The following is a 26,699-nucleotide window of genomic DNA, read 5'->3' as shown; positions in this document are numbered from 1 at the left end:
ATGAAGTTAGCAATTTCCCCTTCAGAAAAATCTGGCTTGGCATTAATTTAATATGAATCGTCTAGCATGGACCATTGGGAAATGGAGTTAGCAAAAGCGTGCAGAAACAATGTTCCTTTGGCCCTAAATTGATTCGAAGATGAAAACCTCACTTAAAAATGTCCACTCATTGTACTTGATGGTAAACCGATTGGTTTATGTTCTCCTTTCATACATCATGAAACTTGACTCACTTCTCATTACCTTGAAAGTTTCTATTGAAATATCTCACGTTACTTAGAAATGGATTTTTATGTTCTTTATGTATGGGGATTTTCGTTTACCTATCAACTTAAACTTTTAAGTTGGACTTTTTAACATGATATTAAAGTTAGGTTCTATCATCTTTCAAGTGAATCCAATGCTCTTAATAGACATGTGGTCGCCCTCCACTTATTAGTTTAAACTTTTTGGTTGGTTCTGCCCTAATTTTATTTATGCAAATGTTCTTAGCTGCTGGAAAGTTGCATTAAACATCTATTTTACCGATGTGGCAAAACAGGATAAACAAAGTTAGAAGATGCTCTTAGTTGCTCTCGTGTTTGTGAGCGCAATTTACATGCCCCGATGAGGTGGATTTACGGGGGTACCCAACTAATCGGGTGGGAGAAGAGTACGAATGGCTACTAAAAACTTGCAAAAAGCTACATTCATTCATTTTTAGTAGCGATGAACTTTTAGGAATAAACCACATAAACCCCAAAGAAACCTTCTCTCTCTCTCTCTCTCTCTCTCTCTCTCTCTCTCTCTCTAAATAAAAAAAAAAAATTTACTCTGTCCCCATGTCATCATCATGCGTAGGTCAATCCTCATTAGCAGTCTAGCAAAAATCCAATCCGTTTTCATGGATAAAGCGAGATTCAAGGCTTTCATTCTTAAACACAAGACTTGGTATATACGGAAATGTCTTTTTTGGGCCAGCAAAATAAGATCTTCTCAGGGTGCATTCGAGTTGAGCTGGCCGTTACATCAATACTTAAAACTTGAGTTGAAGCTCGATCAAATATCACAATTTTGACTCAAGCTTGACTCAAACTGATATTCAAAATACTCAAATTGGACTCGACTGTAATTGAATCGAGTTTAATATTGGCGAACCAAAGCTCTAGTCAATAAGATACTTGAGTAACTTGAGCTCCACTCAAAAATTGAAAACAAGCAAGTCGATTTGGAGTAATCATCAAACCTATCCTGAGACATTCGTAAATAAATTAACTCTATTATTTCCTTATTTCCAATTGATCATACATAATGAGAAACTATTTTTAAATGAGTGCTTACCTAGTGACCTGGTAAAGAAATTTTGTCGTTTACAAAGGGTGTATTTCTGTTGAAATGCACAATCAATCTAAATGCATAGTATTTTTTTATTAGGTTTAAAAAGTGGCATGGGGGACCCAGAATATTATATATATATTTCGCCTCAAAACCATCAAATTATTTAGAAAAAGCATGACATTCAAGTTTGACCTTTTTTCTATTAAAAGATGCACAACTTGCTCTACTCCTCCAGATCACGGTCGCAAAGATATCATTATCTTTACTCTATATTCTTCAACTCCTCCCTGTGGACTTCCTTGGTCTCCATTACCCTCCCTCTCTCCCTCTCCCTCCCTCCCTCCCTCCATCAACTATGCTATTGCTTCTTGTTCCAGTCCTCTTGCTAATCCTCATCCTCCTCTTAAAGTTCACGTACTCCAATCTATGTATCCCTTTAAAGCTACAGCTCCACTTCACGGCGCAAGGCATCCGGGGCCCCGGCTACCATCCTTTCCTCGGCAACACAGCGGAGATCAGGCGCCTGTTCCTGGAGGCTCAGTTGAAGCCCATGCCCTTTGACCACAGTATCCTCCACCGGGTGGCTCCTTTCTACCACCACTGGTCCCTCAGGTATGGGAAGACTTTTGTTTATTGGTTCGGGTCAAGGCCCAGGCTGGGCATCTCGGACCCGGACATGATCAAGGAGGTCCTGACGAACACAGGCGGGTCATATGAAAAGATCGCGTTCAACCCGCAGGCCGGATTGCTGTTCGGGCAAGGCCTTGTCGGGCTGGTGGGCGAGAAGTGGGCCGTTCACCGGCGGATTGCCAACCAGGCTTTCACCATGGAGAGAGTCAAGGTAAGTATGGAGCCGGTGTAAATTATCGTATAGTCATCACATCGCACCACATCATCATTTCAGGTGATTTAGGAAGTGATTGTGCCCTTTTTTGGTAAAAGAGGTAATGATGCAAGTGCAATCTAAAAGTTGATAGCAGTAAATAAACGTAGCAGAAGCTACTTTTATGTTCTTCAAATTGCCGTACCGTTCTTGGCTGGTAATTTGGCGAAGATCAACTGTTCTTCAATTTGCTTAAGAGAGCATAGGGTAATGCTCATTTCAACAGTAACCAGTTGTATTATCAATGAATCTGTAAGACTTAGCTGGTTCCCATAAAAGGAAAAGGCAAGACTCTTGTTCAAAATCGTCAGTGAGCGGTTCTGTTCACCGTGTCAATTGCTCAACGGACTTCGCACGATGCCTTTTCTTTCATTTGGAATAGGGTTGGATCCCAGAGATCGTCGCGAGCACGGCCAAGATGCTGGACAGGTGGGAGGAGATAAGAGGAGGAAGAGAGAAATTCGAGGTGGAGGTGCAAAAGGAGCTCAATGGAGTGTCGGCTGACATCATCTCGAGGACTGCTTTCGGAAGCAGCTTCGAAGAGGGCAAGCGCATATTCGCCTTGCAGGAGAAGCAGGTGCACCTCTTCTCTCAAGCCATCCGAAGCATCTACATTCCTGGCTTCAGGTCTAACTAAACTTGCTCCTTTTCAATCAATTATGACATTACTCACATTCTTAGTTCTTAGTTATGTACATATAGTATCTGAGGCTAGACCATATGTCGCATCGGTTCTATTAGTTTGGAGACCTTACAGTGAAGCAAGTATCTGCTCTCATGGGTGATAGTCAATCGGTAACTGATTCAATGATGTGTGTTTTCTGTAATCACGAATCATTGCCAGCTTGGAATTTTCCTATCCATGGAAGATCAGACAATCACACGTTACAATCCATGCACAGGTTTATACCGACCCAGAAGAACAGGGAGAGATGGAGACTGGAGAAGGAAACACGTGACTTGATCCGGAAGCTGATCAAGAACAACTCGAGATCGAGAGAGAATTCCTTCAACCTCCTCACTCTCCTAAAGTCATCATACGAAGAAGAAAGACTCGGAGTGGAGGAAGTCATAGATGAATGCAAGACTTTCTATTTTGCAGGAAAAGAAACGACGGCCACTCTCCTCACTTGGGCGCTTCTCCTTCTGGCGAAGCACCAGGAATGGCAGGACAAGGCCCGGGAAGAAGTGATCTGCATCTGTGGGAAAACCGGGCTTCCAGCTGTGGAGAATCTGAACGAGCTCAAGATTGTAAGTTCGATCACTACCAGAAGGCCCGTTTAGTTTTCTTCATTGGTTGGTTTTTTTTTTTTTTTTGGTAAAGCATTGGTTGTTTACTGTCAAATAAAGAAAAAATCATCACTTGTCGAGCTCTGGCTAGCTCCTTAAAATGGAAGAACTTAATGTTTGAAACTCGATCATCAAATCCCCAGGACCAACACAAGGGCGAGATGGTGGTAACTTAATGGTCTGATGTGTGTGATGAAGAGCTTCTGCGCATATCCAAGTTGGTTGTTTAAATTGTCTTTACTTACCCATTAAGAAGAAATTGAAAATGACAGGAGACAGATTTTTCTTCCTACATTTGTGCCCACAAGATATATTATACATGGAAACTCAGTCGATATGTACTGCCTAGCCGGCTCATTCTTTAAGTGGGGTTGATCTAATGCTTTAGATTCAAATGTATGAACAAGCTTATTGCTATCGATTGACTTTTGTTCGCTTAAATATTCCTATGACAACGACCTAAATTTATGAAAGTTTAGTCTGGCTGAAAGATCAACATTTTGGGTCCACTCAAAGTTACATTGTTCTTCTGCCCTTTTTCTGAGAAAATTTCTGACAGGTAACGATGGTATTGAATGAAACACTGAGACTGTACCCACCTGCCGTGATGCTGATGAGGCAAACCTGCAAAGATGTGAAGTTAGGAGACCTCCAAATTCCAGCAGAAACACAGCTCTACTTGGCCGTGACTGCTGTACATCACGACCCCGAGGTATGGGGCGAAGATGCTGACGAGTTCAACCCGGCGAGATTCGCAGAGCCCCGGAAGCACCTGGCCTCGTTCGTCCCGTTCGGGCTCGGCCCCAGAATCTGCGTGGGCCAGACCTTGGCCATGGCAGAAGCCAAGGTTGTCCTGGCCATGGTGGTGAGGCAGTTCGTTCTCGAGGTGTCGCCATCTTATGTTCATGCTCCCATGCTATTCGTGACCTTGCGGCCTCAGTATGGAGCGCAGATCATCTTCAGGAGGACTAATGTTTGATTCCCGTTTCTTTTCCCTTCCTTTTCTTTCCAGACTTACCGTTTGCAACATGTTCACACATGGAAAGAGGGAAGAGAGTCGTTGTAGTTTTTTTTTTGGTATAAAAGGCACTTCGTTTTGTGGATCATGAAGTAAATGTGCTGAAATCTGTATCATAAACTCCCTCTGTTCCCAGTCAAGCACGCTTTTTCAGGTTTGTCACAGTGCGCATTGATTTTTCTGTCTTGTGTTCTCATGTATTTAAAGTAAGCTGAAGTTCACCACGATCATTGAATACAGCTAAGCAATGACCGTCTACTAGGCGAAGCTATCTCCATCCTACGACAATATTTTGTAATCGAACGCCAAAAAATGGTAAATATTCAAAGTGCTATAATTGGTCTGCAATGTTTGAGACATTGTTGGAATTTTATAAGATCACTATTAATTATTCTAAAATGATAAATTCTTTAATGAAGTTGGGGGTTTTATACTTAAATATTTTCATACTTTCCCTCACACTAAATCTATTACAGGAGTTGAAAAGATTTGAATTATTTCAAAAATTAAAGTATTTCGATGAAGGCGTGATTTGATATACAAATTTTGGGATAAGTGTATATTTGTTTTTTTGGTACAAAATAAGCGTATTATAAATTCTAAAATTCATCACGAAAATATAATTGAGTTATAATACTTTTAAAATGAACAATTAAATTCTACGGCTTATCACAAAATGTAATTGAATACTACAACTTTTATATCCTTCCATTGATTCTATTAATTTAAAATTTTAGGACTTTATTGTATTTTGTAATAAATTTTAAAACTTGATTAAGTTGATTATATTTTTGAGATAAATCTAGAATCTGGTTATATTTAAAAAAAAATTAAAACTCAATAAAACTTAGAGTAGACTTATACCTTGAATTTTTCAAAACGGAAAATGAAAATTAAGAGGGACAGACACAGACCGACTATATAAGCCAGCGTTCAATCCCACTCCCAATGTCCAATCGGAGTAACATCGCATTAATTGACAACCGACCACCTAAATCCCTATAGGTAGTGCTGCAGATCGGTAAATGAACGTTAGTTACCTAAGAAGTTCGAAAGTACGGGGGCAAAAAAAAAAGTCAACACGCCACGTCATCAGCCCCCGGGGGCCGTGGGGCCCCCTCTCACTCTAGACCCACCACCACCACCACATGCTGACCGCCCCGACCGCAACCACCTTCTTCGGATCCTCCCTTTCATCATCTCCCCAACCTCTCGCCGAGACCGAGACCGAGACCGAGTCGCCGCGATTCGATTCCGACGAGCTCCGCGTGACCGCCGCAGCCGCCGCCGCCGCCGCCGCCGCAGCCGCAGAATCTCTCATGCCGTGAAGAGGGAAAAGGGAAGCCGGAATCACCGCCCCCGCTTCTCCCTCGCGAGCGAGGTCAGAGCGCGCCATGGCGGGCCGCCGGGAGGGGTCGCTGATGCGGGACAAGGGCGGCCAGCCCTCCCGCGGATCTCGGATCGCCGCGGCCGTCGCCGTCGGGGTCCTCCTCGGCTGCGTGCTCGCCTTCGTGTACCCTCACGGCCTCTTCGCCGCCGCCCCTACCCGCGCCCGGATCGCCGCCGCGGCGTCGGCGTCGGATCTCCTCCAGGTCCGGAACTCCCCGTTTCCTGTAGCGTCGATGATTCGTTTTTCGGATTCGGGAACGTGCGGGGTGTGGGGTTTTTGCTTTTGAGAATGCTGCGGATTGGGGGGAGTTTGACTTGCTTTGCTTCGTGTGGTTTGACTCTGGGTTTGGGACTTTGCTGTCTTCCATCGAAGGATTGGTTTTTGTCATGAGTTTCTTGGGAGTGTTGTTACTTAACTGAAAAGGAAGCTTAATTATTCAAGTTCAACTGCCTGAATACTTCCTTCCTTTTCCAGAAGCATCCTTGAATTTGATTACGTAACTGATTTTCTAGCATCAATTATGTATATAGGGGGAGGTCACTGCTTTGAAAAATTTAAACTAGTTCCTTAAGGACAATAACGAGTTCTTGTGATGTTACCTGATCTAGCTGGTCATCCTCAATCTTTGTCATATAAATTGCTCGATAGATTCGAGTGCATCGTATTGTGCGATGTGCTTGCTGCTTGGTGCCTTCGGTGAAATTGTTTCGACCCACAGATCAATCTTTGCCTCTGTGCGTGATTTTTATTGTACCATCTGTCCTGTTATATGGGGGACTTCTTTTGCTTCCTTCTCACATTTCAGAAAATTGTTCTTTTGGGCAGTCTGGGTCATCCCCTTGTGAATCTTCGGAAAAGGTCGTCTCGCTGAAATCTGACATTGCATCGTTATCTGAGAAGAACACGGCACTCAAGAACCAGATCAGAGTATTGAATGAGAGACTAAGGTCAGCAGAACAAGGAAAATATCATGCACAGAATCAGTTCTCAGCATTGGGCGATCAGCACAAAGCTGGAGCATTTGGAACAGTCAAGGGCTTGCGGACCAATCCGACTGTCATGCCTGATGAATCGGTGAACCCGAGATTGGCCAAGCTGTTGGATGAAGTTGCCATAGGAAAAGAGCTTATAGTGGCACTTGCTAATTCTAATGTGAGAGAAATGTTGGAGGTCTGGTTCACTAGCATTAAGAGAGTTGGTATACCTAACTACCTAGTCGTAGCTTTAGATGATGAGATTGAAAAATTGTGCAAGTTAAATGATGTTCCCGTGTACAAGAGGGACCCTGATCAAGATGTCGATGCAGTTGGGAAGATTGGAGGCAACCATGCTGTCTCTGGTTTGAAATTCCGCATTCTGAGGGAGTTTCTGCAGCTGGGTTACAGTGTCCTACTCTCAGATGTCGATATTGTCTACTTACAAAATCCTTTTGATTATCTTTACCGGGATTCTGATGTTGAATCCATGAGTGATGGTCACAATAATTATACGGCTTACGGGTATAATGATGTTTTTGATGAACCTGCCATGGGTTGGGCTCGATATGCACATACAATGAGAATATGGGTTTACAACTCTGGTTTTTTCTACATGAGACCCACGATTCCTTCAATTGAGCTTTTAGACCGCGTGGCAGGTCGGCTTTCCAGGGAGAAGGCATGGGACCAGGCAGTTTTCAATGAGGAGCTCTTTTTCCCATCGCATCCGGGGTATGATGGTCTTCATGCTGCAAAGAGAACTATGGACTTCTACCTTTTCATGAACAGTAAGGTGCTCTTTAAGACGGTAAGGAAAGATGCGAAACTGAGTCAGTTGAAGCCTGTCATTGTCCATGTCAATTATCACCCTGATAAACTTCCTCGAATGAAAGCAATCATTGAGTTCTACATCAATGGTAAGAAAAATGCACTGCAACCTTTCCCTGATGGTTCTGAATGGTAGGAAGACAAGGGGATCTGGTCCTTATCTAATCTCCAAACTCGACTCGGCTTCTCTTTTCCTAGCTTTTGATGTACCGGATAAATGTGGGTTTTGATCCGATGCCTTTCTAAAGCAACGAAATGTTAGTCTGTAACTTTATCCATTTTGTTTCAATGTATTTGTTTTAAAATAGCTGTATGACTTTCATTCTTACTTTATTTAAGTCACAGTGTGTCTGCTCAAAAGACTACACGAACACTCTCAAGAATGTCCTTTTATACCTGAATCACTCCTTTGTATTTGTAATGTTAATGGCAATTTATTTGGAAACTGTGATTCTGCCTGTCCATATGCAAGGCTTCAAGCATGGGTAGATCATGCCTGTCCATATGCATCAAGTTGATTGTACAAGTGAATGTGCCTACAAGAATTCTTTCCGTGCAAGTTAATTCATTTTGCTTTTTTAATTGGTACTGACCAGATTTTCTGAACTCATGCTTTTACTGGGTGAATCGCACATTTTTGTGTGCTGGTGGGGGTCTTTTTCGTTTTCTGTCAAGCCCCAAGCCGAACTTATGTCTGTTCTAATGGTAAGAAGATAGTAGGGCCTGAACTATTGCTTCAATCAGGAATTTCCTTCTACGGCAGTCAGAAGACTCTTTGCATCCCTAAATTTACAGCCACATTGGTATCATATATGATGCAGACCAATATTCCTCGGCACAAAACGAGTATCAGGATTGAGGACCAACTTGAGATTAGTTATAACTTATTTCTGTTATATATTGTAATTTTGTGACGTGTTGGTAGCTGCTCTGTTTAATTTTGTAAAAACAAGGCCATGTTGCTCACCCCCTAGATGGTCCCCTCCTATACCTAAAGCAGCACATACTTTCTGATTCACAGCCACTTCATCTTTAGGCAACCAATGAGATCACATAAGTGATGGTTCCATTCAATTCAGCTTCTCTATCGAGCAAGCAGAAACGATTGACGCCATAAATTTTAGAGAGAAGTGAAGGCAGTGCAAGAGCTACGCATTTCTGGCTAGAAGATGGTTACTTTGTATTTACGCCATGTTTGTTTAAATTAGTAAACTAGAACTTCCCCTGTCCTAGATGACATGATCTTATCGAGTTCTTCTTTAGCGCCATTTCTTAAGATTGAGATGAATTGATTGATACCATACTGTACAAATGTCCACCATCCACTCGCTGATTTTGCCAAGTCGCATCTCAATACCACATCGATTGGCTCCATGAGTAGACCAATGAACTCAAAGCTCATCAAGCAAGTCAAAATGTTCTCTTCCATATGGCCACCGCCAACCAAAAATCAGGGAGCCAATCAGATCTGCAATCGTGATTTAACTAAGAGAAATGGGGGCTTCTTGGAAAAGGAAGTTCAGTCCATGCACCTTCGCAAATATCCAGTGATTAATGTCCACCAAGAGAATTCAACGTAAATCTACGTCCAAGAACATTAACAAAACCTCCAGAGAAAAAAAGAGACCCACCTAAAATGACTTCTCTTTTGTCAGCTTGCAATTCTCCCCTTATCCTCAGAAATTCTGCAGTCCCCAGCTTGTGTGGCTTCAATTCTTGCATTCCTCTCAATACCCACCTCCATCTTTGTCCGCTTCTCCTTCTGTGTTTTCATTTTCAATTCTTCCTTCTCCCTGATGTACTGTCTATGTCTGATTTCATCAGCATTTGCTCTTGACGCTGTACGCTCTGTTTCAAATTCTACAGTTCTCTCTGCAAATATGTCAGCCCATAACTCATCGTAGTTCTGCGAGAAGAGTTTCCCGCTGTTTTCCTTTTAAATTCCAAACTTCCTCGGCTTCGGTGAGTCACGGGTGGAAGCGAAAACCTGTCAGTGAGTTAAATCCGGTTGATGGGCATTTACTGAAATGGAGAGATTCTCCCGCAGGGACAATGTTCTTGTAGATTTTAGCAATAGTAGTCCTCAAAGAGAAATACCGGGCGATGGCTTTTTGCCGAAGAAATTGTACCGAAACTCGGACATTGATTTCGACGACGTTTTTGGTGGTCCGCCAAGGAGGTCCTCGATCCATGAGACGAGGTACGGTCTCAGCGAATCTGCGGATTCGTACGGATTGAGGGGAAGCGGCGAAATCCCTTCGTACAGTAATCCGTGGACTGGCGAGACTGAGAAGCCGGTTTTCGGAGGGGAAAACAGGAGGAGGAGGAGACTTATGAGTGAAGACTTCTTTGATGACATATTTAGGGGCAGCGAATCTGGCAGTTCCGCTCCGAGGAAGCATGACCAGGATGTGTTCTCATCGTCACCAGGTTCGCGGGTCACGAGCCCCGCGAGGCCTCTGCCACCGCGAGCTGAGCCCTTGCCGAACTCATCGAACTCATCAGTTCCGTCACAATTCAGGTCTTAAAACTGTTTCTAGATAAAACTCACTTGGATATGCTTTATTACAATAGCTGCTATGTTTTTAGTATACCCACCGACAAAAAACTATTCATTGATCTGCTAAAATTTAGAAAGATGTGATGGATTCCGTAATTGTTATGGCCAAATTCTGTTTTAGACAGGCTTTCTGCTATGTGTTTTGTCTGTCGCATTCTTGGACATGGATGGTCCGGTAAAGAAATTAGGGCCAATTGTCCGGTCACTAGGATATGCAAAAATGATTCCAAGGTGCTGATCTTATCTCAAGGTGCTGTCCATTTATAGCAGAACAAAACTTGTCTCGACACTTTCGAGCATATTGAATAGATGGTTTTCGCTTCATCTTTTTGGCAGCACGAGGAATCGAAATGACCCAGATGCTGTGCAAACTCTATAGAAATCCCCTTAGGATGTTAGATAAAACAGTTCTGATTAATGCCTTGTTTTAACTTCTGTTGACTTCATCATCTTCCAGTCTCCCTGCGACAGTGAGCAAACCAGTCGATTCCCCAGCACTCGGCTCCAGTTCTATGAAATCTTATAAGTACAAGGATGGCTCTTTAAATGGAACAAGCCAGCCACGCTCTCCCAAGGTTTCTATATTGGGATATCCAAGCCGAATTACACAAGTTCAGGATGCGTCCAAGGTTGTCATTCAATCATCCTATCGTCCGAGCCCTCTGTCCCATGAATTCTCTCTTAGCGGTGACGAGATTCTGAATGCGAGTAAATCTGACAAAGTCCTCGATTCTAATAAGGGCACAGGTCAAGAGATGCCAAGCGGTGCCCAATTTCACTTCTCTATATACAAATGGGCTAGCAAAGGAATACCGCTGGGAATGCCTCTTAGAAGATCGAACAGTTTGAAATCAAAAGAGAAGGTTAGAACAGAAAGCTCGAACAGAAATGAGCAGATAGACAGTCAGAATCGGACAGCAGAATCGGCATCACCATATATTGTTTCCTCCTCTTTGAAGAGTAAAGTGCTAGACACTGCATCCTCTGCAGTAGAAAACAGCAAATTAAAAAGTGACACCATGAAGCAATCAAGCTTGCAAGTTGAATTGGAAACACGTCACACCACTGTAGAAGCTGGCATTGATATTAGTAGACCAAAAACTATTGGCAGCTTAACGAACGGTGCAGATGGTCATAGTGATGCCATGCCATGCAATACAAGAGGAGAAACAAAATCCCAAGCTCTGCCTCAGACAGGTTCACGTCAGAATGTAGAGAAAGAGGAAGAAATATCCAAGCCTGAATTGAAACCTCTTCATTCTTTGCATTCTTTGCCTAGCGATAAAGATGAACAAGGTATTCTACATTCAAAATTAAAGCTTATATATCTTTCCATGCAATCTCAAATTCAGCATCTCTTTTTCCTGTTGCAGATGGTAATGAGGTCAAGGTAGACAGGAAGAAGGAAGCGGAATGTGAAAGTTTGAGGAGTATTGAACAGTCTCTTGGGAAGAATGATGCTGATAAAGGAGTAAAGAAACAAGACAGTCTTCACCGTTCGAATAGCAAAGGAGTGAAAAAAGTTGCATTGCCGGGATCGCCAACAGATCGACGAGATGGCATTGGTAGAAGCAGAGAAAAAGGAAAGGTCAAAGAGTTTATTAAAATCTTCAATCAGGAAGCTCCTGTGAAGCCTAAAGTTGACGTTCGACCTCAAGGTGGGAGCTTTAGATGGAGTGAGAGAGGAGGAAAAGCGGACAATCCAGCAGATCATAACAATATTGGAGTGGAACGACAAGTTAAAGCATCCCACGAGGAAACTGCTGACACAATACCTGAAACTTCCACTCATCATGTAATAATGATCCACTCCGCAAATATCTTTACAGTGCATATTAATATCCTATCTGAAGCAAATCACCAAGGAAATTTGTTTACTTTTCCAGGTAAATCAGTTTCGTAAAAAGACCAGTAGAGAACACTCTGGCAGAAGTACTGCTAGCCTTTTCTTTAGTGATGGTTCATCAGAGAAGAAGAATAGCTCAGCATCAAGTACTGGTTAGTACTATTTATGATGGTCTAGCTTAACTCCCTATAACTCAGAAGAATCTATTACTACCTATTGATTTTGCCCGAGCATTTATGGTGGGAGGGGTTCGAATGTTAAAAAAAATTGAGATGTCTGAGAACTGTAAGTTATTGAATTGAAGCGCAGTGCTTGCTATCACCACATTCCACAGCATGGGATGAACATCTCAATCTCTAATAATGAAACTTTCAGACAGGCTTTCTGCAAAATTTTAAAAATTTATTCATGTAGAACAACACATTAAATTATACCTCTGAGTATTTTCACTTCTCACATCCTCTTCATCTTATAATCAGTCAACTTGTTTCCCAAGGACTACTTAGAGTTAACAAAAAACAAAAAGGGATTGATTGAAGCTTTATACTAATATCCTTCTTATTATGCCAGAATCTGCTCCTGAGGAGGCAAGACCCGTGGTTATTGAAATTGATGAATCCTTCAGCGGGAACTTTGTGGTATTTCATTAACTTATTCAGATAAATAACTCCATCAGTTAACTGATTAATTTAGTTTTCTTCAATCAGCTGCAAATCTATTGATCTTAGACTGTTAGTTTCATCTAAATTTTTCTACTGCAGCTAAAAGAATTGCCCCAAGATGAAGATAAGCAAAGACAACCAAGTGAAGAACTTAATGATATCAAAGTAATGCTGGATAAAAATGCATGGTTTGATATAGGTATGTTGCTTTAGAATCTAAAGCTCTGATTTTGGAATTTTATAATGCAGGATATTGATGCTAAAATCCGGCAGTGGTCTCGTGGGAAGGAAGGAAATATACGGTCCCTTCTGTCAACTTTGCAGTATGTGAGTATCATCAATTACCAGCTTTTCTTGTGCCAAAAGGAAAAGTGTGAGGCTGGTTAAACTCTCCTTGTGCTGATTCTTCTTGGCTTTATGGTTGTAAGCGTATTATTTCTCATGCTTTTAGTAGCTATAAAAACTTCAGGATAATGACTGAAAAGAGATTATTTGAAAAACGCAAATTGTTGATGGAATATGACACTCTAGAGTCAGAAATGTAAAAGTTTTTGTTGCTGACTTATGTCCAATTCAGTGGACATCTAATAGTTGCTCGGCTCTGAATTTAATCCTGATCCTCAATTGCTTTCATGCTTATCGCGATTCAAAGGGTAACAGTTTCAAGAGAAAAATGTGGAAGACAGTTACCTTCAAGACTGCTCAGAAACTTTTGCTGCAACTTTAGATCATTCTTCCTCTGTGTTACCAGCTGAAGGACTTGGTTAATTTCCATGGCAGGTTCTTTGGCTGAAGAGTGGGTGGAAGCCAGTTCCCCTTGTCGACATAATTGAAGGGCCTGCAGTGAAGAGAGCATATCAGAAAGCCTTGCTTTGCCTTCATCCAGACAAATTGCAGCAGAAGGGTGCTGCTTCACATCAGAAGTACATAGCGGAGCAAGTCTTCGATATATTGCAGGTGATTTTTCGTTACTCATGTGATGTGTCATCTGTCAGTTTGTAAAATTTTAGATAGTCAGAACACGTTCTTCTCAAAAAAAAAAAAAAAAAAAAATAAAAAAGGCGGAGCATGTTGAGATCACTGTAATGGGCAAAGACCAATCATCCGCACTATCGAATTGATTTTCCAGGCTACATGAGAATCTCTTAGTACCTATCTTGTTGACAAGCCAATTCGTCTCAAAACTACCGACTTCTTTCTGAACTTAGAACTTGTTAGTTGATCATCAGCCAATCTGACGAGTGAATACAATTTATAGCTGTTAATGACCGAGAGGGTCAGTGTTAAGATGAGTTACTGTCTGCTTTAACTCCTTTGCCTGGTCTTTGCGCAAACCTTGTGACCTGATCAGTGTAGTGTCATGCTGGGGGAGGAGGCCTCACTAGGCACTCATTGCAATAGACTGAAGAATTTCTCTAGCACTGAGGTCTTTGCTTCGCTTGCGTGTTGTTGGTGCTGTTTGTCTTCCTCCAGCTTTCATGTTGTTGCCGTTTTGGTTCTGGGTTCATTGTCTCCTGAAACTTCTTCGTGTTGTTGCCATTTCGGTTATGGGTTCATCATCTCCTGAAACTTGTTTGGCTATAGTACGTAAATACTAGAAAACAACAATGTTGCATCACCCTGTCCATCACAAGTTTGCGAACTCTTGTCGACTTCTAACGAGGATGAACTGGAATAACACGAGAGGTGTGCGATGTCTTGTTGCAGGAAGCATGGACTCACTTCAATTCTCTTGGATCTGTATGAGCCATCAACGTTTGCCTACTTCATTCTCAGCAACTGCATGCAAAGGACATGGATCGGATCTATATATGCCATCAAAATTTGCTTACTTCGTGCCCAGCAATTGCTTGCACAGGATATGGAATTGCTTGCTATAGTAAATAGCACACCAGTTGAGGAGCACAAAATCGAATTTAGACCGGTTTGAGAGGCAACGTTCAATGATTTTCAAAGAAGTATCGGTCAATAATACACTCCTTTTCTGTCCTATCTCTGGTAATGCTTCATATAGAGCACCGAGGAGAGTTTTTTTTCGAGTCGACAGAACCCGGAATCTGAAGAAACCCTCTCTTATGTTTGGCCCAACTTGTCCTTCAATTGTGCATCAGAAGAATCATCATGGACAGAACACATCTTCACATAACAATCATAGATGGAACTGGACCAAACTAAGAAAATGCAGCGACCTCCTATTTTGTGGGCAAAACCCATTACTCTAGATTTGCAGAATAGCACTTCTAGAGGAAAAAGAGTCAACATCACACCAATGTAGGAAGCCTTGTAAGATTAGTGTCCTGAATTCACCTCCTAAGGGAATCCCTCATATTTTGCCTGATCTTTTATGTTTTTTTGAGCGGATTCGAGATTGATTGAGACACAGTTGGAGAAAAGAAAAAACAGACTAAGCACTTGTCTATGTAGATGGAGAAGCGATGGCAAGGGCAAAGTCCAAAGAACAAAGGCCGGCTCATAACAGGATTCAAGAACCATCAAACACTCATTAATCGGGAACTAGAGAGCCAACCCAAGATGATCAGTTCGCCTCTGCACTGGAATAGAAAAGGCTAGAACACCAAAAACAGATGGAGCTTTTAAGGACAGCAGCTTTGCACAGGATTCTGCACATAGATTTTCAGGGTTGAAATTAGAAGAGAACGAATATACAGTGTATCAGCCTCGACTAATTAGACTTGCTGCAGCACAAGAGAGCTTCAACTTGTCGATGCATAGGTGTGCAACTATGCAAATTATTAGCTCAGAGAAGGGAATGCGTCAACAGCAAGAAGTGTTTGACCAGTGAACTTTAATATGTCAATGGCGTAACTTAATCGTCTTTCTGCATGTGGTTACCATTGAGAGCAGCATGGTACACTCGCTTCTCAGCCAATCCACTATCTGATAGCGTCAAATTTCCCTGCAGGCGAAGAGGGAGAGCAATTTGAACCAAATAAATGAACATCACAACTGAGGGAAATAATTTAAGTGCCACGGGGGAACAGGATATATAGTGTGAGCAGAAGGGCTGCCAAAACAGATGATGGCTGAAATACTTCTATGAGAAAACAAGTAATACATCTTTGAGGATTGAGGCCTTCTTCCTCCGAAAAAAAATGAAAAAAAGAAGACGTACAATTCAAAAATACAAATTTAACCCTCATACACATAAATGCAGGAAGATTATATTTAATATGAGTTGAGCTCAGGTATTTGGATTTTCTATTCGAGCCAAGCTCGAGCCTAAATTGTAAAACTTGATCGAGCGCAAGTTGAGTTTCAAGCCCCCAATATGCAAGTTGAGTCAAGCTCCAGCTCGGCACTGTATTGACATGACACGCTTTGATTACACCTCCTGCCAGGCACAGAGATTACAAGGAAGGGAACACAAAGGGTCCATTTCTATGTCAAACAGATGCAAAGCATCAGCATGTTGTGGACTCTCCACAGGTGGAGAACTAAACAAATTTATGAAAGAGGATGTTCCATTAACTGCCAGCTCCACCCTACTGTCGCCTCTGAACAGTCAACGGAAAGACAAAAACAAAGAGAGGCCTTCAATATTAGTGGCAAGTGGGAGCATGGACAATAGTGCCGAGCGTCATCATCATCACTGTGAGAAATACTGACAGACTGTTCAGAGCTTCCATTTCTACTTTGAATCCCATCGTCCAGAAAAACATAATCCAATACTAGCTCGACTTGTATCTCCCGGCTACCAATTTGGCACAATATATAAGCCCTGAGTTTAACTTTCTGATCAATTAAAAATCTAATAAACCAGATAGATCTTGTAGGGGGAGGGTTAGATAGTCTGAATGCGAAGAGTAAATTAACATTTCAACAATCTCCATGGCCAACATTCAAGGACATAATTGTTAAGCTTCCAGGCAAGAAATTCAAAAGCAACTTATTAACTAGTGAATTGAAAACTGTTAAACAATATTAAAAAATAGGACCATACCATTATAGCCATTAACCTTCTGACATTATCTGCATAAAGTTTCGGATCATCCTTTTCTTGCTTTGAAGGGTAGTAAAGAGGTAGATATGTTACCTCCAGGTGATTAACGAATTGACACAGGAGAAAAATAAGATGGCGCACCTGCAAATGATATTCTTCATTATATACTTCTTGACCATTAAGGACTTAGTGCACTGGAAAAAGTAACAACTCAGCAGAGTGATGGCAGCCATGAAAGCATGAATGTTAATTAAAATAGCACTATGATTCCAATAATTGTCATTTCCAGAGAAACAAAAAACTGTTTCCTGAGTTGCTCTAACCAAACTGGAGGACCGATACTTATTTATAACACAAATAATCATAGGGGCAAGGAGGAAATTTTCAAGCATATGCTCCAATACAGGAGCAGTCCCACACAATATGCAGATTTATCGTAAGAAACTGCTCGCTATACTGTCGATTTAGAGATCAACAGAGAAATTGTTATATTTACCTCAGGAAAAGGTTTCATTTTCTCTTCTAATAAGAAGTGACGGTGTTTGCAAGATATATATCTGGTAACATTTCAAATTTACCGAGCCAAAGATAAAAATTGCATCAGATGCACACTGACCCCAGATATTGAGTCCCAGGCTGGACTAAACCTCTCATAAGGGTATCTTAAAATCACTGGGAGCACTGGGGCGTTTGACAAAAATGCACCTGTCTTAAATGGAAGAAGAAAGTCCCCATTTGTGGTTGTGCCTTCTGCAGGACATTGGGAGATGGGTTAAGTAGACGAACCAGTGTAGAAGAAAAGGTAGATCGCAAGATATGAATCATCTAAGTTGTGCAGCTGTCTTTAATTTAATACCAGTAAACTTTTACTTTGCAAAACCAAATACTCCATAGTGATGAATCATACGCCTGGTGATCAGCAAGTTGCCAGGTCCCCGTCGCCTCTTATTTGAGAAATTTCAAACTTTAACATCAGAACAAAAATCAAAGTTACCAAGCTAGTGAAATCACATAGACCTATTGACCAACCATTTCAATGTGCTGAAGATAAAGCATGGTCCGGTAGACCCTTTTGGTGCAAGTGATATCACAGAATCTCAGTAGAACAAAAATAGAGAGAGTCCTCCAACAGGTGAACTGAAGTATGTAAATAGGTTCAAACATCTCTTCCATTGACATATGATGGTGGAAGACTACATATGAGAGAAAAACAAATCAAGCTTGCAGAACAAGATTCTGGCATCACAGATTTACAAACCTGGAAAAAGCATCACTATTGGAGCATCTTTATTCAGATGAGCTTCTTGAACTCTTTTAGCCACTATACCTGTACAAAATGGACTGGACTAATGAAGAAAACAGTTCCACAACCAATATCTCGAAAAAAGAAACAAGGTGCCCATGTTTAAAACTCTAGAAAATCCTATCTCAGGGTGAAAATACAGGAAAATCCTCAAAATAAAAGATCTTCGTTTTTTTCTAAAAGATCACGGAAACAAAATACAACCACATGTAAAACAGCTTCTAATAAGGGGAACTTGTATCCAAAAGGACACGGCAGAACTTAATGTACAATTCAAATGGTTCAGCTGTAGAGATGTTCTCAGGTGCCCCTTCTCCCAGTAGTGCAGCTCCTATTCTTTCACAAAAGTTGCTTTCATTCTAGAGGATGCGGGAAGAGAGGATTTTTGAACTAGAAGAATGCTCATACAGGAGAGTAAGAATAGCTAAACAGCAGAAACTAATTATTTGAAATATTTTGTATAAATACAAAATCCACCTGATGCGCTCCTAGATGAGAATATTAACTCTTTGAATATTTATTCAGTAGTAAGACAAGTTCAGGACTTCTCAGAATAAACGAATTGGTCCATGGTTAATGCCACCACGCCTACCTAATGAGTTATTAGGATTTGCTCAATAGACTGTTACAATTCAAAGCTTCCATACCCTCATCGCTTCTCAACTAATTAGGTCTGAACTACAATGAAGCCCCTCATGAAAGTTTGGAATTGAATGGTATAGAAGCTTTGGGATGAAGCTGGGTGGAAGGAGAGGGTTTTCCTTTTAGGTAAGGGGGTAAGCAAATGAAGAACTGTTCAGAATGTACAGCTAGGTCCAAGTTGCAAAAGAAGAATGTATTATGGGCAAGCCGACATTATGTTCAAAACACATCCATCTGAAATAGGGAGACCAACTAGCCTCATTAATTATCTTCTAAGTTCTCCCTATGGCTCATATCCTTTTCCATATTAAATCACAAAATCCAACTTAGTGGATAAACCATAGCAATTGCTCTCTTAGACTCTTACACCATACGACTAGGGATGAATGTCGAAGGTCAGAGCTCTGCCAGTTCGGCTACCAAGAAAGGTACTATCCTTTCAGGCAAGTCCTTTACCTTGAATTATTCATTAGTTGGGTCAGGAATAGCTTGCAGCCTACATTCTTTTTAATGATCAACATGGATAACTACTACAGAATAAAATATTTTAAATCTTGTCTTTATGCATAGCAATGATAGCATTATAGTAGGAGAAATCAAAACACAGAAATATTAATAGCTTTTTTGCAGGCAGGACTTGTCCTACGACCAACTGCTATTATCAAACAAATAGCAGGATCAAACAGACTCCTCCATTTCATATGTCAAATTTCTTGGCAATTTAAATTGCTCTCTCTTCTTATCTGCATTTCTTTGTAGGAAAGGTGTCAACCTCCATCACAACGACCAGCAGCAAAAGTTATATGGTGTTTATTCAATTAAACATTTCTTGTGAAGAACAAAATTTTAAATTATGACAAACATAGTGATAAATAGTATAGGCACCTGCAACACCCCTGAAGTCTAATGCTTTTGACTCCCTCTGGACATAGATACAACCAAGGCACTTGCTGCAAAACACGTTGCAAGAAGCTGGTATCATTGCGTCGAAATGTAAAGTGATAGATGTTATAAATTGAAGGTGAAACGGCCAACTCACACATGTTCTAAGAATAAAACTATGATATTTTTAGGGTGCGTTTGGTATAACTTTCTTGAGGGGCTTTTGACCTCCAAAGCTCCTTGGGAAAATACTAGGTGATTAGCAAGTTTTCCTAAGAGGCTTTTGGCAATGCTAGTCTTGAGAAAGCTTAAAGCTCAATGCTAATCTCTACTAACATTAAGCTTTCGACATTTGGCCAAATGTTGAAACATGTTTTTTCTTCAAAACTACTCTCACCAATTCTTTAAATTTCTAATTTTGTCATTGGTTATATTTTAATTAAAAAATATTTAAAAAATATACTCAAAGCTCATTTCAAAAGTTTTTTTTTTTTTTTTCCAAACACAACTTGAACTCAAGTCCATTTGCAAAGAGTTTTTACCAAACACAATTTGCATTTCCCCAAATAACTTTGGCTTTTAGTATTTGTATTACACTCAAAGTCCATTTGCAAAACTAAACCAAACACACACTTAGTTGGCAAACATATGTACCTTGTTCACAACTCACAAGATATTAAGCACTCTTCTTTATTGCTTATTTAGTACTACCTATATGATGTTTCAAAACATTTTCTTGCCAAAGAAAATGTTCCTGGAATCAAGAAAGGTGGATCTAATGAGAACAGAAATTCATTAGTAACCTGAAGTGCACCAACCTGACAAGGCCAACAATGGGAAGTTTAGCCACTGATCTCTTCAGCAATTTCACAAAAGTTGACATTAGTATCAGTAAAGATATCACAGCAGCAAAATTTAACGTTATGCATTGACAGACCTTGGCAACAAAGCTTGGAAAAGAGGAGGACATGTGATATAATATGTCTATGTAAGATAAGTGGTTAGATATAATTGCTCCCGGCCTCTCGTTCTCCTCAAGCTGCTCTACGCCAAAATTCTGACCCATTGGAAGAGAAGGTACCCAAAGAGGTAAAAGCAATAAATGTCAGTAAAAGAAGACTCCGGAAAGTTTATTGCCTAAGGATGCAATGGATGTATGAAATGCGCAAATATTTCAAAAATGCATCACGATTTGCTTGGTTGCTCCCCTGTTAATTGGACAATCAGAACTAGAAAACAATATTAGCTAAAATACAACACTCAGCAAATTCAAACACTTAATAGACTTCCATTCATTTCAAAAGGGGGCAAGCATCTCAAAATGGTATAACAAATGTGACATTTTGAGTCTTCAAACGGTACATTATGAATCTCTCCAAGTAAAGCAAAACAACAGACAGAAATTGCTAAATTTAAACTAGAGGTAATCAGAATCGCTTCCTAAATCCATCAGGGCAAGATTCTTCGAATATCAAACCATAGCATTACATTCCACACAGATTAAAATTCACAAAAAAAAAGCTTCAAAAACGAGCAAATGGCGTAACATTTCGCCCCCATACCTCATCATCACCGGACTTGAGAATTCTCGGCCCACAACGCCTCTCGCGAATCCAGTAAAACCCGAGCACGAAGAACATGACTCGGGACAAGAACCTCCCGGAGTGCACGATCACCGCCCTCCGCCACCCTCCGACATGCGCGTAGTCCTCCTGGTCGTCCTCCCGGTGCGGCTCCACCCCGAGAGTGCAGACCCTGCAGATGGAATAGTAGAACAGCGCCATGTTCACGGCGACCACGACGCGCACGGGGACGATCGTCACCAGCGCGAGGCCTAGGAGAACCTTCTCCGCCAGAGGCGGGTCGCCGCGCCCGTGGGGCCGTACACGTCGCGGCGGACGAACGGGGCGAACTTCTCCTCCAGCTCGTCGCGAGGCAGCTTCGTATCGATCATCGCTGGGTGCTTGAGCTCGGACTCCATTGATGGATGCTGGAAGCTCTGGCTGAAGCAGTTAGGTTTGAAGAGCTGAGAGTAACCGAGAGTCTGCGGAGTTTCGCGAGTGGAAGTGTTTGATGAAATTCTCAGCGTTTCGCCGTTCGTGCATCTTGTCGATACGATCCATGCGAAGTGCCTGCGATCTCTCGAGCTGGAAGGGAGCAGGGACGTGGCTTGCGCGCGGAAATGATACGTGACGCTTATGACGCAGCGACTGTCCGACAGGGTGGAAAAAATTACGTAAGAGGGCAGTTCTCGTATGTTTCTGAAACATATGAGCTCCAATCTCGGTCGTTAATTGATGTAGGTCCCACGTAGAGCCTGGGCGATTCAACGCTGAAGTCAAAAGGGTGTGTGCGCGTGATGCGTATGTAAGAACTCCCGAAAATAATTCATCGCCGCAGGGCGATCGCCCGCAGCAACGGTACGTGTTTGATGACTGACTAATGTTTAGCGAGTTGTTAAAAAATTTTGGATGTATGCGTGCATAAGTATAGTTTTAGTAGTATGATATAGTTTGTAAAGGATGGATAAGAGATAAGATAGGATAATTCAAGGGATAAATAAATTTTTATGGAATAAGAATAGTTTCATTAGTTTATAAAAATAATTTTATAATAATTGTAGGAAGTGTTGGTGGAGGAGTTTATGATATGGAGTATATTCTCATTATTCTCTCTCTTACATCGGTTATAGCCTTTTTATAGACATTTCCACCGATTAAGTACAGTCACCTTAAAATATCCTGGACTTCTCTCAAATGCTGTCCTTTTCTTCTTTCTCTCTCTGGAGACTTCTACATTTGTGCTTCTACACTTTTCTTTGCTGCCTAAACTAGATTTTCTTTTTTAAGGAGTTTTATTGACTTTTCTAGCTAATATCAATCTTGAAATTTCTAGAAAGTTTTAGAGAAAATGGATCACAATTTCCAACAAGTGTAAAGACTTTGCAGTCACTTTGAGGCTTCATATTATGCGAATAATTTTCAAGAGGACGTAATTTAGCTTCTTTTTCATATTCAAAGTGAGGATTTTTAGAAAATAGAGGATGCAAAATAATTGCGAAATCTCACTATTGCCACTCTCGAATATGAAATCTTAGGGTCTGTTTGGCAACGTGTCAAACAGTGCCTGATTCTGATTTTTTGTTCCCATAATCAGTTTGAGACAAGAATCGCGTTTGGTAAAATTTTTATTCCCGGAAACAAATTTGTTCTCGGGAACAGTTTTGGACAAGATTTGAGAATAAAAAAAAAAATTTGATTCTCCGTTCGAGAATCAGAAAAAGAATCAAAAGAGTAAAACTTTCATTTCTTCCTTCCGTCATCCCGCGATTGTTGTCCGCCACCGCCCACCACCGTCCGCCACCGCCTCGCCGCCGCCTCCGGCGAGGTCCTGCGAGCTCGCCGAAGGCAAGCCCGACCACCGGCGAGGCTCCCCTAGCCTCGCCGATGGCCAGCCGCCTCGCCCAACCCCGGCGAGGCTCGGCCTTGCCGATCGGGCGAGGTCGAGCCTCGCCAGATCGGGCAAGGTTGAGCCTCGCCCGGCCGGCGAGGCTCGCCTAGCCTCGCCGGATCGGGCAAGGTTGAGCCTCACCCGGGCCTGCCGGCGAGGCTCGCCCAACCCCGCCGGTGGCCGGGCGGCCTCGCCGGGCTAGGCGAGGCCGGCCTGGCCACCGACGAGCCTCGCCCGGTTGCCGAGGCTCGGCCGACAAGGGCCGACCTCGCCGAGGGCCGATGAGCGTCACCGGCCAAATGAAGAAGAAGAAGAATAGGAAAAAGGAAAAAAAAAAAAAAAAATTATTTAAAAATTATTTAAAAATCAAAAGAAATTAATTTGGAACATAATCAATTAGCACGGTATCAAACACAATTCTATTCCTGAATCAAAAATTTTGGATAGTTACCAAACGCGTTTTTTACTCAAAATCAGTTCCCCGAAACATAATAAAAAATAATCATTTCTAGTCAGAATAAACTCCCGGAACAAAATCGTTACAAAACGCGCCCTTTATTATTGTAAAGGATCCGACATCCCAAGTTACGAGCTCCATTTCTTGCTGTATATCCTCGGTCAAACTTCCTCGCATCCTCTACACTTCGCCTTCCAATCTTCGCACACGGCGGCAAGCGATGCATGGGACGACCCGCCGGCGCTCAAGCTCTCCACCGAGCTATATCTAATCTCTCGAGCCCGACGCCTCTTTCTCTTCCCTTCCTCACCGCTCACCACGGCCCTCACCACCCTCTCGATCTCCTCCCTCCCCGCCACCTTCCTCCCCTCCTCGACCGTCGGCCCGATGGCCACCCCGATGTCTTCTGCCAGCATCGCTGCGTTCGTTCTCTGCTCCACGTAGAGCGGCCGAGCTATCATCGGCACGCCTTTGGCCAAGCTCTCGACGGATGAGTTCCAGCCGCAGTGCGATAAGAATGCTCCGATGGAGGGGTGGCTCAGTATGGTCACCTGGGCAGCCCAAGAGGGCACCACCATGCCTACCTCTCGAGTCTTCTCCTGGAAACCTTGCGGTAGATACTTGGTCGGATCGTCTTCCTCGTCCCTCCCCACATTGAAAAACGTAGCTGAGACGAAAATGTTAGCGTATCAGTCCGTTGGATAATACCAGAAACATATGGAGAGAGTTCTATTCCTATAACTTTCAAAGCGGCACGCTTCTAAGACACACTGGTATAATTGTTTGCGCACCACACGCACGCGCGCGCACGTATTCCAGGGTTCTTTTATGGTGAAATCAAGATGGACATGTATCGTAGGTAGTCATTAACAAAATCGCTTCTGTTTTCATTTTATCGCATCAATATTTTCTGTCGAGTAAGCCAAAACAAGAGCATGGGCACGCTCTCGCCAAGGAGTTTCGTGGTCCTACCCGAGGCGGAGGCATCCGTGGGCTTCCGCACGATCCACAAGAACCTCTGCTGGCTCAGCTCCAGACCCCAGGCCATCTCCACCTGCTGCTCCATCGTCAGCGTCCCGCCGCTCCCAAGCGATACCAACACAACCGACTCTTCCGGTTGCCTGTCCAGCCACGCGAAGCACTCGACGTCTGTCGAGCGCTGCCCCTCCGCATCGCCGTCCTCATGCACGAGAGGCCCGATCGCGTGGATCTGTGGGGCCGGCACCTGCCTACAAAAGGAGTCCTCCCTCAGCACCCGGAGCGGACACGACTCGAGGCCCTCCCACGTGTTCAGGAAGATCCCGGCCGCCATCGGGAACCGGCTGACGTGGTACAGGAACCACCGGTACTCCTCGTTTTTTCGGTCCTTCACCTGGTCCAGTAGGTCGGAGGGGGCACCCGGATCGGCCCCGGCAGGTCCACCAGTTCACCCGTCGCCTCTCGGTCGAGCGTCGGCAGGTACAACGAGAACGCGAGCATCTTGGCCGACATCGTGCAGAACGAGTAGGCGGGGATGCCTAGCTCGCCGGCCACGTCCAAGGCTTGAGTGCAGAAAAGGTCCACGACTAGCGCCCTCGGGTAGCTCAGCTCGATGAGTGTGGATTTGAGGCTCTTGAGGCTCGCTTCGACAATGAGGCATACGCGGGTGAGGAGCCGGGAGTCTTCTGGGACGACGGAGGCGGTGTCGACGGCCGGGAGGCCGAGCACGTGCAGGTCATGCGGGAGGCCCGGCGCATTTAGTAGCTGGTCTTGAGCTGGGGTCGAGTCGACGGTGGTGACGACGAGGAAGGTGACGCGGAAGCCGTGGCCGACCACAAGGCGTTTCGAGAACTCGAGGAGGGGGACGACATGCCCGAGGCCCGAGTTCGCTAGGACCGCCACGTGGGGCTTGTTGCCTCGATCGGCGACGGCCGACGCATTGTCCGGCATGGTGTGGGGGTTTGGGGATGAACGGGGAAGCGGGAGACGGAAGGCGCTTGTCTTGTCGTGGTGTTAGTTTTTGCGAGCGTGCATGTCTTTTTTATAGATCGGTGTGATTCTGAATTTCGTTACGTTATACAGAAAAGGTTGCGCCGGACAATTATTGTACAAAAATTCTTGCATAGTCGAGAGCGACCAAAAGTGACGATCGAACGCACATTAAAACAAATTGGTGGCCGCTCTAAAATAAAAACGACCTTACAAGAAAATACAAGAAAGCGCACTTAACTTGTCTGTTGCCATCGGCTTTCGTTGACATACATTCATGCATCCATACGAGAAAGAAAGACTTCAACAGTCCACTTAGTGCCTGTAAAATCTATGGCGTCCCGTTTTCCTTGTCTAATTATTACGGGGAAAGCTTACACCAAATACGGAAAAATTATCCAATCAATCCTAAATTTATTTTAAAAATACCAATTATGTCTTAAATTTTTAAATTTTATCAACTTAATTTTAATTTTTGCCCGAAATTTCATTATAATCTTTCAAGTTATTTTTCACCAAAAATCACTAATGTGGCGGTCCAATCATCACCAGCTATTTTACATGTCACATTGCCTCATCGGTAGTTTTTGATGAAAATTGGCCATAATGATTACTTTGATATTTATTGTAAAGATTCATGACTAAATTAACAAAATTAGAAAATTTAAGGTTAAAAATTGACATTCCGTATACTAAAGTTAGAACTGATCAAACAATTTTCCCCACCAAAAGCTCATGTAACCTCCCGACACTTCAACTTCAGCTTTTGGATCACACTTTGTTACAACATCAACCCTTCTTTGGAACTCCCCCTACTCTTTTTTGGCTCCTTTTAACTGGGCCCGAATAATCTGATGGTCCAGAAAACCATTAGCCAAATCGGGCATCGGCACTTTTTTTTTTTTTATCGTGCGGTAATTCTCAAAGTCGTCTGCAAGTGGGAGAGAACCAAATTCCCCCTTCTTCCTTAGAGTCCACTAATTTTATCTGATATTATTCTGGTTTTGAGGGGTCGATTCAGTATCCGACGTTGAATGGTGTTTTAAGGGCCGATAAAATTATGCTAAATTCCAAAATCAAATAGGCATGCATTCAAATCATATCATCTTTCGAAGTTGAGATAACTCAATAAAAAAGAACAACAATGAAAAAGACGAAGTTGCACAGATGCTAGGTAGATCATTAGGTGGTTTCGAGCGAATTCTTGTCTATCTACGCCCTTCCTAAAAGAGGGGAAGGAAATGTGATTTCTAAAGTTCTATTTA

At 42.6% G+C, this 26,699-nt stretch overlaps 6 protein-coding genes across 6 annotated transcripts; 3 read left to right on the top strand and 3 right to left on the bottom strand.

Moving 5' to 3' along the window:
- Positions 1-1,604: 1,604 nt before the first annotated feature.
- LOC104448738 (cytochrome P450 734A1) lies at positions 1,605-4,691 on the top strand. Its single transcript, XM_010062623.3, has 4 exons — positions 1,605-2,158; positions 2,583-2,827; positions 3,103-3,451; positions 4,050-4,691. The coding sequence occupies exons 1-4, from the start codon at positions 1,673-1,675 to the stop codon at positions 4,467-4,469; spliced, it is 1,500 nt and encodes a 499-aa protein (XP_010060925.2). The 5' UTR covers positions 1,605-1,672; the 3' UTR covers positions 4,470-4,691.
- A 989-nt stretch (positions 4,692-5,680) lies between these two features.
- Positions 5,681-8,167, top strand: LOC104448737 (arabinosyltransferase RRA3). The gene is made up of 2 exons (XM_010062622.3): positions 5,681-6,100; positions 6,724-8,167. Exons 1-2 carry the CDS (start codon positions 5,903-5,905, stop codon positions 7,837-7,839), a joined length of 1,314 nt encoding a protein of 437 aa, XP_010060924.2. The 5' UTR covers positions 5,681-5,902; the 3' UTR covers positions 7,840-8,167.
- A 1,232-nt stretch (positions 8,168-9,399) lies between these two features.
- Positions 9,400-15,109, top strand: LOC104448736 (J domain-containing protein required for chloroplast accumulation response 1). Its single transcript, XM_010062621.3, has 9 exons — positions 9,400-10,224; positions 10,721-11,559; positions 11,637-12,058; positions 12,150-12,261; positions 12,680-12,747; positions 12,871-12,936; positions 13,021-13,098; positions 13,552-13,728; positions 14,479-15,109. Exons 1-9 carry the CDS (start codon positions 9,731-9,733, stop codon positions 14,515-14,517), a joined length of 2,295 nt encoding a protein of 764 aa, XP_010060923.2. The 5' UTR covers positions 9,400-9,730; the 3' UTR covers positions 14,518-15,109.
- Positions 15,110-15,582: 473 nt separating this feature from the next.
- Positions 15,583-21,835, bottom strand: LOC120294226 (lysophospholipid acyltransferase LPEAT1-like). Its single transcript, XM_039314196.1, is given in 9 exon segments — positions 15,583-15,688; positions 16,733-16,873; positions 17,349-17,482; positions 17,991-18,059; positions 19,563-19,627; positions 20,378-20,415; positions 20,497-20,616; positions 21,122-21,429; positions 21,432-21,835. Coding segments are annotated over 9 exon segments (1,074 nt in total). The 5' UTR covers positions 21,541-21,835; the 3' UTR covers positions 15,583-15,598.
- Positions 21,836-23,627: 1,792 nt separating this feature from the next.
- On the bottom strand, positions 23,628-24,778 carry LOC120294355 (anthocyanidin 3-O-glucosyltransferase 5-like). Its single transcript, XM_039314411.1, has 2 exons — positions 24,439-24,778; positions 23,628-24,133 (listed from the first exon to the last, which is right to left on the bottom strand). The coding sequence occupies exons 1-2, from the start codon at positions 24,776-24,778 to the stop codon at positions 23,628-23,630; spliced, it is 846 nt and encodes a 281-aa protein (XP_039170345.1).
- Positions 24,779-24,834: 56 nt separating this feature from the next.
- On the bottom strand, positions 24,835-25,395 carry LOC120294354 (UDP-glycosyltransferase 72B3-like). Its single transcript, XM_039314410.1, has one exon. The coding sequence runs from the start codon at positions 25,393-25,395 to the stop codon at positions 24,835-24,837; it is 561 nt and encodes a 186-aa protein (XP_039170344.1).
- Positions 25,396-26,699: the final 1,304 nt, after the last annotated feature.

The sequence above is a fragment of the Eucalyptus grandis genome, chromosome 6 (genome assembly GCF_016545825.1).
Source record: "Eucalyptus grandis isolate ANBG69807.140 chromosome 6, ASM1654582v1, whole genome shotgun sequence".
NCBI lineage: Eukaryota > Viridiplantae > Streptophyta > Magnoliopsida > Myrtales > Myrtaceae > Eucalyptus > Eucalyptus grandis.
This window is presented reverse-complemented; position numbering and strand designations above follow the sequence as displayed.